General features: G+C 37.8%; 1 protein-coding gene across 15 annotated transcripts in view; it reads left to right on the top strand.

Moving 5' to 3' along the window:
- Positions 1-5: 5 nt before the first annotated feature.
- Positions 6-12,127, top strand: part of cadpsb (Ca2+-dependent activator protein for secretion b) — a 68,155-nt gene continuing 56,033 nt past the window's right edge. For all 15 annotated transcript variants that reach the window (XM_044349850.1, XM_044349846.1, XM_044349851.1 and 12 more), the window contains exon 1: positions 6-547. In XM_044349850.1, coding sequence (XP_044205785.1) covers positions 215-547 — 333 coding nt within the window. In that variant the 5' untranslated portion in view covers positions 6-214. The remainder of the gene's footprint in view (positions 548-12,127) is intronic.

Here is a 12,127-nt window from a genome sequence, read left to right as displayed (position 1 = left end):
TGTGAAGCAGCCTCAACCTCTTCCAGCATCACTCGTACCGCTGACATCTCTCAGCGAGCGAGTACAATCAGGGCCTATCCCTGTCTTGACTTCGGTCATATTCCACATTATCTAGGCACGGACAAGACAACGGCTCAACCATCATCGGGGAACATCAAAAAAACTCATTTAGGTGGTTAGGATATCTGTAGGGAGGCATCACTCTTAGAGCAAGATGTTAGATCCGTCGTCCAGCGAGGAGGAATCTGATGGGATAGTGGAGGAGGAAAGCAAAGAGGCGATGGCACCTCAGGCCGGATCCCGCATCTCTCCAAGCAGGACCAGCGAGAGCTCGGGTGGACTGGCACCCAGCAGCAGCCGCAGCAGTGCCCGTCCGACCAGCCCGAGCCCGTCAGCCGTTAGCGAGGAGAAAGAGGATCTGGAGAAGCTGCAGAGGGAGGAAGAAGACCGTAAAAAGAAGCTGCAGTTGTATGTTTTTGTGATGCGATGCGTCGCTTATCCATTCAATGCAAAACAACCCACAGATATGGCAAGGCGACAGCAGAAGGTAAGGGCCCTCGGTGCAAAGGCATAATTAATAACCACATGCTGACGAAATGCCTCCTTTCATATCGCAGATGTTGTCATTGATGACCTACATAAGCTAGAACACAGAGGGGTTTTGGCCACTAGGCCTATCCGATAGCGCATCGATGTATACAGCACACTTCCAGTTAAACCTCTGCTGGTTTTTTGACGCAAAATGCTGAAATCCTCGGAGCATGACAGGAGCACATAGAAGCGCTCCGAGCTCCGGATAGTGAAAGGACACATGGTACTGCAGAGCTGCAGACTGAGTGCAGTCCATGTTCCTCCATACACAACCTCACAAGTGAGATCAGTCCCAGCAAGCCCATTAATTGAAAGGGCGTTCAAAAGAGGGTGGATGGCGATTTAAAACTATCCGGTGTCATTGTCCTTGTTGGCCTACATCTCACCCGAAGTCTTGCTTTCCATTAGATATGCAGCTGTATGTGCCTCTATGTCCTGCTTTCCTGGCAGATACCCAATTCCAACCCGTTTGCGCCATCACTTATCCCGTCAATTTGGCCTCCCAAGGTGACTTTTAGGCACAGATCTCTTGAGGAGGGTTGCTTAATAGCCTTTCTCCTCTGCAGATGAGCTTGACTCCTCTCGATGGGTTACTGTAAATTAATTGCATTAAAAATTTGTATGTCCACACATTTAATTTTTAATACCGTCTTCTACTGAAGTCCAGCTTATAAGATTTATATAAGTTTCTTTGAGGGACAAGGCCCACATCCTGGTTTCACGTTGCTGCTGTGATGCTCCATTGATGTTGGAGCCAGTTTTGGGTCATGATGTCCTTACTGTCAAAGTCACTATGTACAGGCCCCACTGTACTGTACCAAAGGAAAGCTGAATTGATTGTTAGTCAGGAAAATAGACCAACTGTATTGTCTTTGTTTTGTGCATTTAGTCTGCCAAACCAGAAATAGGACATCTTCTGTTTATACTGAGACTGTCAATTATGAATTAAGGTACAGTTATAGTGATCAGCATGTTTTGTGTAGGGCTCCATTTATATTGTGAAAAACATTGATCACCACATGGTTGATCAGTTACTTGTAGCCCTCCTCACAGGATAGAAGTGGCATTCAGTGTGTGCTAGGACCTAAGGACCAGTCTTAGATTCACCTCTGTTAATCTAATCCTGATCATGTTTCACTCATGCAAGGAAACACCGTAAACAACACTGTAGCAATTGCTCTTGCAATTGTTGTTTTTGTTTAACCTGCAGACAAACTGTCTTCCTCCGGACATCGTTAAGCCATATGGTCTGAATTTTCTGCTGACTCATGCACAAGTGCATGTGGGAGGCATAAACCAAAGTGTTTCCAGCTATGTGTTTATTCGTAGTCCCGTTCAGCGTAGGTTAGTGATCAGTCTAATGCATGCTCGGTAATGCACTTTCATATCTGGTAGCTTAGGCAACCACAATCCTCTGCTGTGGGTGAGTGAATATCTGGACAAACAATCCGATGTGTGCTGTCAGACCAGGAATTCAAAGTGTGCCTGTCTGCCTACAGTCTGCCTCTAGACTTTGATTTGGTCCAAATGTGCATCCTTTGGCTTTAAACAATCACTTCAGGAAAATGATTGTGCAGTTGTCCATAATTAAATGACAGCAATAGAGTGTTTTTTTTTTTACTTTTTAAAAATTAATTGGAACAATATTGAATGAGGATAATTAATTACATAGAAACATTTAACAACACATGTAGGTTGATTACTTTCTGGCAAATATGTGCTTTTATAGTGTCATGTTATTGTCATTTTACTGTCATATTTCTGTCCTGTGTGGGTATGAAGAAATGTTTTATCACAGTATCACAAATACATTTTTAGCAAAGACAGGATATTTAATATTTGTCCAATAATGTCTCTGTAGATTCCTCTAACGCATGAACATCCCTTGAATGTGGACACATCAGCCATCCACCAACAATCATTTATAAAGCAATTTCCTCAGGGTGTTAGCTACACAATTTAATATGTAGCCTATTACATTTTGGCTCTTATAGATTAGTCACAGAAATATGATGAAGCAATTTCTGTAATGAAAAGACTTAAAGGCCTCAACGAAACATGTGAAGCAGCTCCATGATAATCCGTTATTAGAAGCTCTCGCACACAAACAGCAGTGATGGGCTATCACAGAGAAGCAGGCCGGAGCTGCAGAGTATGCAAGCTCCACTGCTGCTTCTTGAAATGTGTTGCTATAACCTTGTGAAAGGGTTACACAATAGGGCTGTAACAGGCGGTTGCTTCCTTTTGAGGGGTGAGGGAAATATTTTCTCATTCAGTCTGAAAGATGTCTTCTTTAAGCTGTAGTATGGAGGCTGCTGCTGTTCTGATGTTTGTTGGCGTATGTGCATATTTAACTGGTGACACATGTGTTTGCACACAAGGTTAATTGTCTTGGGACACACTTACACTAATGGCACCCTCCCTAAGAATATGTTGTAAGAAAATTATTGAGGTTATTGATAGATATAGATATTGTGTTGGTGTAATTTATGGGATTATGTCCTCATTATCTTAGTTCTGCAGGGCAAAATCCTCTTTCATTTAATGCCAATAAGCTGCCTAAATTTAACAAAGATTTAAAAAAAGAAAAGAAAAATAAAGAAAATTCAGGAGGCAAAAGCATGTTGGCAATAAACTATATAACAATTTATTTATTATTTAGGAATGGTTCTGTCCTGTAATAAGAGCATTTAAAATTTAGAAAAATATCTTATGACATTTTTCTATCGATGGCAATAAGACAGTTGGCCTGTTGGTGAAACCACCACTTTGATCCAGACTGAAATATCTCAACACCTACTTGATTGATTGGCACAGAATTTTGCACAGATATTCATCGTTCCCAGAGGATGAAACCTACTGACTGACTTTTCCTCTAGAATCACCATGAGGTTGGCAGTTGTTGTTCTGAGTGGAATGTCTCAATACTTATTGGGTGGATTTCCATGAAATTTGGTACAGGCATTCATGTCCATCTCAGGACAAATTGTAATAATTTGAGTAATCTCTGACTTTTCATCTAGCACCATCATCAGATCAAAATTTTAGTTTATTGAAAGCTTATTTATGTTCACAACCAAATACTTGCTTCAGTAATGGTATTCCCATCAGCCTCAGATGTACTTCTGTTTAGTGCTAAGTGCTAGGCAAATGTTTGCTTGCTAACATGCAAAACTAAGCTGGTAAACATGGTAAACAATACACCTGCTTAACATTCGCATGTTAACATTGTCATTGAGAGCATGTTAGCATGTTGACATAGATGTTAGCTCAAAGCACCTCTGTCTAAAGTACAGTTTCACAAAGTCGCAAGCATGGCTTTAGGCTCTTATGCAGTAAACACAAATTAACAAAAAATTCTTGGGAAAATGCTCTGGTATTCTTATTTGATGCCGTTTTTAATCCTAAATGGAAGCTCTCATTTAGTCAAACATTAGCAATCAAAGAGCCAAAAATGAAATCTGATTAATCAAACCCACATGCTTTTAATAGATCACAATGTACATATATTTCACAAGTGAGTAATCTCCCGGGTTTAGGAATTTTCTTCAATTAGAAAGTGTGATGCCCTGAAGTTAATCTGACCCAATCAACTCATCTGACAGCAGGTTTCCTTAATAGAGTGCCTCTTGGCACAGCATTTTAATACCGTACAGTACATCTGAGTGAGCGGAGCTGTGAATTGTGCAGAAGGCTTTATGATGTGAATATGAAGTAGAGTGAAATGCAAATCAGTTGATGAAGTTTGTTTGCCACTTTGGTGTGCAGTGCTGAGTCTGGCAAAGGATTTTGGGTGTCCCATTGTGAACTGCTTTCATGTTCTTATTTTTTGAACCATAATAATAACCTTGCAATGAATTGGAACTGAAACTGGGAGTGTTAGTGGGGGCAGAGAGGTGTCAACCCTTTTACCCTTCTAATTTGCCATTCATTTTGGTAAGAGATGAGATGGAGTTAATGTATTTTGGGAAGAGTAACATACAAAGACAGTCTAAATTCAAAATGTGAACCAAAATAAATGTTGATGTTATCATTCGGTTGTGGAAGCTTATGATGCATAATTTTAGACACCAGATAAAGAGACTAGAAACATTAACAAAGCTCTTTGGCAGAGCAAGATGTTTGCATACAGCACAATAAAGGTCACACATGGACATAATTGTTTAATCTTTGCTGATAACTGCTGATCCAATTGTTTAATGGCTGAATATGATAATATCATGTATGACAATGATTCAGGTAACTGGCATTTGAGCTGATGGATAAATGACAGATAATACAGCGATAAGAAGATGAACAACTAGGCATTGAGCAGGAGAGGGAAATGAAACTGACATCACTGGAAGAAGCATGAGTAAAATTAGTAACAATGAAAAATTTATATGAAAACGCTCAAACTGGTGTATGTGCAGTAAGAATTTCTATTAATATGGCTGACATTTTTGTGCGCTGCAATGTTTTATAAATCGTATGTGCATAGACTCTTTATTTCATGTTTGTCTGTAATGTCACTGCCCTATATCTCCTCCTGTATTCCTCGAATTAAATCAGAAGAGATTTTGCAAGATTACATTTGAATGATTATCATGTAGACACAGATAACTGAAGTAATACTGCCTTAACTTAGTATGTTCATGAAAACACACAGGCATGTGGATAAAAGAGAGTGGCAGTTAACGGACAACTCAAGTATGACATTGAAATTATTTGCATTATTATGTAAGGTCTTTAAATGGTATTCCGCCTGGAAATAAAGGCATCCTTCGACAATAAAAGAAGCTTCCCAGTCAGTGTGAAAGCCGAACTTTGAGTTATCAATTAAACATGTCAATTAGCATTTGAAAGCTGGTGCTGAAAAATGTCAGTCTCTCCCGTTACGCAGCAGATGTTTTAGCAACATTAGTGCAGAAGAATAAAGGTGTTCTTCAATGGTTTGGATGTGAAAGTGTATTTAAAAGGAGTGACAGCTGAAAAGCAGCATGCGAAATACCCCCTCACCTACAATCTGAGCAGCCGCGTGTAGCTTATCACACATTCACAAATTAAACCTCTTCTGTCTGCATATAACCAAGAGAGAAGGCTTGGATCTTATTTGTTGGAATACTAACAACGTCTTTTCCCAAAGGTTTGACTACTTTGAAGGCGGAAATCACTGTCAGGATCAAATTGACTCATATTTGCCTGACGTATTTAAATAATACAGTAGCGTGACCTAATATGCTACACAGGGCAATTATGTTCAGTATTCACAGAAATAGCAACAGAAATGCAAATGTTGCTCCACAGAGTTTTTTGCATGTGAATGTAGGATTTTATGTGTCAAAGTACTGAAGCATCATGTAAGGGTTTATTTCTCGCAAGACACCATGAGGCAACTGTGTTCCGGCTTGAAAGCTGCATCTCACAAACCGACATTTCTCTCCTCCAACTGCTTTCTATTAGCATGTTAATTAAAGCAGAACTTACAGTAAATGTCCTCACGGAGCCTATGTAATCTAAACAGACAAACGTTAACCATCTACAGTTAGCATTTGTTTAATCTTAATGCTGATGGTCAGCAAGGGGAAAAGAACAAGAGCAACATGAAAAATGTTTTCTGAATGAGATAGTCAATGTAAATGAAGCTTAGAGAGAGCTTAGTTACTGTGTCCTCCCATTGTACGCCTCTACTGACAGATTAATCTGCAGGGCTCCTGTCAATCTTTTTTATTGCTATAGAAAATGTAAGCCCTGCTCCCAATACAGCACATTAGTCATACAGAGAAAACAGTGGAAAATGAAAGAGGGTTTGTTGAAAAAGGACATTAGACATTGACAATACAACTGGAAATCAAAGGTAAATCTTTATGTATTATATATTATATCATGCACGGAGTTTTCTTTCTTCTTTAAGAGTTAAATCTATGATATATTCTTGGAGCACATGGGCTTCCATAACATTTATTACCACATTTATTATGATTTAAAAACAATGTTGACTAATTTGATCAAAATCAAAAAGCTGCTAAAAATACATTTGTTTATTCTGGTCCATAAGAAAACACATAAAACATATATAACAAATCACATTTACACCATTTACGCATATACTAAATGTTATGTTTAACATATATAGAGGGAAACTTTCAATGCATAAATTTAAGCTTAAATTTAACCATAAACTTATAATAAACTCAAGAAACCGTCTCTCTAAATACTGGAACGGTATAGGCTAAATCCTAAGCTTATTATGCCTACCTTTTAACTCGTATACTCTCCTTCACAAAATAAATAAATTTTAAAAAATGAATTGCCCCTTTACACTAAGTGTATGAAGACCAGGATACAGTGATTATAATTTTAACAGGATTTAAATATGTTATTTCTTCTCACATTATTTCTTTGTACTTCTTACCAGATGCTTAACACTATAGCAATTCATATATTATATCATAATATTTCTTTGAAATAGAGCACCTTGATGTTGATCAGTGTGTTTTGTGTGTTCATGCTTATCAGTGACTATGGATGCCTGTGCAGTGTTGACATATTAATCATAATGCTATCTACATAACTCTGTCAATCTAGTTCCTGTCCTCTCAAATGGCAGCAACTGTTATAATAATGTGCTTTTTTTCTCAGACTGTAATTGTGACATTTTTCTTCCTCAGATTGTAATAGTTTTCTCATGATTATGAGATATGGAAACTATAATTAGTGTGCAACAAAACTTCTGTGAATGTTAGTTTCCTTGATGAATACAATGTGTGGCTGTACATCATCACACTTTCAGAAATCTTTTTTATGAATCTTGCCTGTATAATGAGGCCAGGCAGCTGTTGGTGGTCATTTAGCACACACGAATTTGTTTATGCAAATATGTGCTGTTATGTTGATCCATGAAACATTGCTTGAAAGGAAACATTACCAGGGTATGACTGGAATAAGACAAAGAGGAGAGACAGGGAAAAAGATTAGTAGTGGGGATTTTCCACATTAAAGATAGAGGGGTAAGAGTTATAGAGGGATCATTACTGCAGTCCTCTGCTGAGTTCTTTCCCTCTGATGACTCTCACTGAAGCATAAACAACACAAACACCAGCCCCAGGCCATTGTGAGTCTGTATGTTAGGTAGACGCTCACTTTAAGTTTCTCTCCTGCATTATCACGGTTGTCACATGTTCCTATGCCAACTACTTAATACAGAGTGTCTATGCCAATCCCCTCCTATCAAACATCAAACCTTAATCTTCGTCTGAGCTCTTGTGTTCTCTTCAGTGCTCAAAATCAATGCATTGATTACTATCATTGATGTAAAATGACAGAAGGAGCATTACTATCAATGCTAATGCAAGCTAAGTATTTTCTTTTTAAGCCTAACCCTTGAATATTCTTGTTCACCTTGTTAAACATGACACAGTGAAATATTTTGCTAAATCTTTCCTTTTCCTCTACAATCTTCAAATGTGTTGTTGAACACAGTAAAGACTACATCCCATGAAGTCTGACTAATGTAATCTGTGTGATCTAGTTTCACAACAACTTGAACCATTTCCTACTGATAACTCTACATGATGCGAACCTTATTAAACATCAAAAAAGGCAAACAGGCTGGCATAAAGAAATAAATACTGTATTTGAGAAATTCGTCCATTAAAAGCAGAGAGAGAGAAAGAGAGAGGTTGACTAGACAGAGTAAGAGGGAAAAAGAAGAGTGGAAGGAAAGGATTTATGTCTTAGATTCTTGATGAGAGAGAAACCAACAGTGAGCTTTGTGTGCTCTACTGTATAAAACAGCATTGTAGTATTGCAGTAGTGTGTTTTCAACTCTTCATGCTCCATTCAAACTTTAAAATGTTTCACATCTTTCATAGGAGTTTTATTCACCTTTTAAATTCCCACTTTTCCGAATCATTCATTCTCCTTCAGCTGCTTATTCATCCAAATTAAAGCCAGCAATCCAGTTTAGCATTAGTTTTTCAACAACCAGCATTCGCACCGCAATGTCTTCAGAAATTGCATTTCCTAGTTCAGTTTGGAATTCAAAATACTAGAACCACAACTAACAATTATTTTGAGTATTGATTGATGTGTTGACCGTATTAAGATTAATTGCTCAAACAATATTACATGAAAAGTCAAAGAATAGTAGAAAATGCCCATCACAATTCTGAGACCCCAAGGTGTCATCTTTAAATGGCTTGTTTTGCTTGATCAAATATACCAAATTCAAAGATATTCAATTTCACATAGAAAAGCATCAAATGCTCACAATTAGACTGGAGCCAGCGAGTTTGGCACGTTTAATAAAATGACTGAAACAATTTGATGGTTATTAAAATTATTACAGATTAATTAACAGATTGACTTTATTCATTAAGCAATTCATTGTTTCAGCTCTACTACGTACATTTCACCAAGAGAAACATACTGTGCATCTTCCTGTCTGGTAATTAGCATTATGCACCAGCCAAAGACCTTAACAAACAAATATTACAAAATCTTCATGCTACAGCATTAGCGTGTAGATTTTCTGAATGCTGAGTGATTAATATGAGCAAAGAAACAGGAAGTTGGTGCTTGAAAAGTAGTAAACATGAATGCTTTGAGTATAAATCTTCAATTGAATTTAATTAGAAGCAGGCAGAACGAATGACTACCACTTTAATATGTTAGTATGTGAACCATGTGGGTCTAAATTTGCTTACATTAAGTGTGCTATGCAATGGAAAAGACAGGACTGATTTACTTGTTTTGGGCCAATATATGCAAATTGCCCTATTGATTTTTCTCCTCCCCATACCCTGAAAGTCCACATGTCCACACCATTTATGTTATAGTTTTGTAAGAGCTTATTTTCTGCTTGCTAACTGAATGAGCATAATGAGGAACCAGCTGAGCTGGATGGGTGCTGCCAGTGAGTCGGCAGTGTGATAATGGATGACTGTTACAAGAAGGGGCTTAGCATACACAGTGTTCTCCTGTATATATCAGTGGTGCCACAACTCCTGAATATGGCAACAGTGTGGAGACTGGTTATACAGAGCCAGAGCTTCCTATTCTACCCCTGTTTACCGTGTTTCAGTCTCTGTCTGCACAGTATAGACCTGTTTACTAACCTAGTGGAGTGGTATTTACTCACACAACGCTGTGTTTGTGTGTCTTTAGAACAAATGTATGTGAGCACGTCTGGTTGGAGATAATAGCTTGTGCATCTGCCTTTGTGTAAATGTAGTTTTGCGAGCGCGGTCACTTCATGGTGCTGGTGTTTCGTGTTTGAAGAGGCCAGTTGCTGGTAGATTTTGTGCAGCTGTCATGCAGTGCTCGCTCTCGTACTTGTGTTTGCTGTTTACTCAGATGTGCGCTGTTGGTGTCATCTGCAACATGAATGAAATGTGCTTTGTCTGGCGAGAGGATCGACTGATACCATGTTTGCTGAAAACCAACAACAGCATTGGAAGGCAGCTCTTCCTGAGACAATAGATATATGCACGATAAGAACTTTAGTTTGCATGATATTCTTTCACCACTTTGTACATCTGATCTCAGTGGAAAGCTCACCCTTGTTTTTATGCTGAAATAAATTTTAATTTGGTAAACTCACAGCATATCAAAATAAGTTTTATCTGCAGTCTCTCCATTGAATGTTTTAGACACATTTACATTTACATTTTAGATTGAGCTGTTGCTGTCTTAACATGTATAATTTTGGTCTATTTTTTATAAATGAATTACAGGTTTACTGCCCACTGCTGAAAAGAGCACGTCTATTTTGCAGCCATTTAATTTTGGAAAACACCTTAATTTAACTTCCCTTTTCAATGTTACTGGAACTTCTAGAAGAAGGTTTAGAGTGAGTCAGCAGAGCAGAGGCTTTATTGCACTGAACTACGCTATAGCTAAAGTATATACCGCATTCCATTAGCTAATTAATCCACTCATCGCAGCACTGCAAGGACAGCTGATATTTTGCATACCTCACAAGCCAAACATTTCAAAGAGATATAATGATCAATATGAACCGAATCCTCCATCATTATTCTGTGTATAATCATTGTGAATTACAGGTGTTATGTAACCTTCTGTTATAATGGTTTGGTCTTTCTTTTTTTATAGACACATGGATATCCAGCAAATGCACTTTCACACATACACAGAGTGAGAGAGAGAAGAGCTGCTCTTCTAGAGCCCTTTAATCACTTTCAAATTTGAATATGACCTGCACTCATCTTTCTCTCTCTGCTTCATTTGAGGGAAACAGAGATAAGTGGCGAAAGATGAATGACTAATTGATGAAGAGATAAAACACTTGGAAAACAGTGTTTATTGCACATCAGTTACATGTGATACATTCAGGGTCAAAGCTACCGTTGAGGACACTAATATCATGTTTTATGCTGTGAAAATTTGTGCATCCTACCAAATGTATAGAATTTCTCCTGCAGTCCATTCAAATAAAAAGGGGGCTTGATACTGTGAATCTGCGCTAGAGGTTCAATGGTTATTAAACTGCAGAGCATATACTGTATGGTGTATTTTGAAATATATTATATTAAGTTGAAGCAGATTCAGATTTTTCCTGCATGACATACAATCTGTATAATCCCATAATGAACTGTCTATCCAAATGTAATACATGAAAACTATTTCAAGTAGTTATATAAAGTTTGAAGGACATAAATTACAAAAAATATTGAAATATGCCAATTTTTAATTAAATATTCTTAGATCATTAAATGTTCCATGGCGACTCAAAAATTGTATCAAGCTATAAAGTCAAATTTGAACTGTAATGAAGTTACTGTAGATCAGACCCATGCAATGATCCTCTATTGATATGTTAAGGGTGATTAATATCACTGCCTACTTCATTGCAAGCCAATGAATCACTGCGTTACACTGCAATCTGAATAAGAGCCACAGAGAGAGAATCAATAAGAGCAAGCAGCAAAAGTATGTCTGGGGAGTCTGGCAATACTGATGAAAATGGAGGCATTTTCTGTCATCCATCAACCCGATTGCTAATCAGCACAGTTTTCCAATCAGTGATCAAATAAAGAGCATGCAGAATGGAAAGTCATAAATATTTTATGCATTTGAGCAGACTTTGGTCAAGAAGTGAGCACATTTCACCTGGTTTACCGCTGTGTACTGTCAGCTCTAAACATACACACACAAACACACACACAGAGTTAACAGCTTGCTGTGTTGTCACATACAGTTAAGTCAGATCGGCTGAGAGAAACTGTCAGCAGAAGCAAAAGTATTATTAGATTTGACCTTTCATGGTAAAATCATCAGGTAAACACAAATGCTTTGTGCCAGCGTTTGGATGACTGCCAATAACCCATCACCTCCATTTTATTCTAATATCCTCTGATTCTTCTGTAGCTATATGTGAAAAAAGAAAGACAAAATTCATATGCACAGGTTAAAAGTGTCCAATCACATGGATTACAGCTACTGTAGGGCTTCAACTAATGATTATTTTCATTGTCAATTAAGATGCCAATTATTTTCTTGATTAATCAATTGACCATTTTGTCTAAATAATATT

The sequence above is a fragment of the Thunnus albacares genome, chromosome 4 (genome assembly GCF_914725855.1).
Source record: "Thunnus albacares chromosome 4, fThuAlb1.1, whole genome shotgun sequence".
NCBI classification, from domain to species: Eukaryota; Metazoa; Chordata; class Actinopteri; order Scombriformes; family Scombridae; genus Thunnus; species Thunnus albacares.
This window is presented reverse-complemented; position numbering and strand designations above follow the sequence as displayed.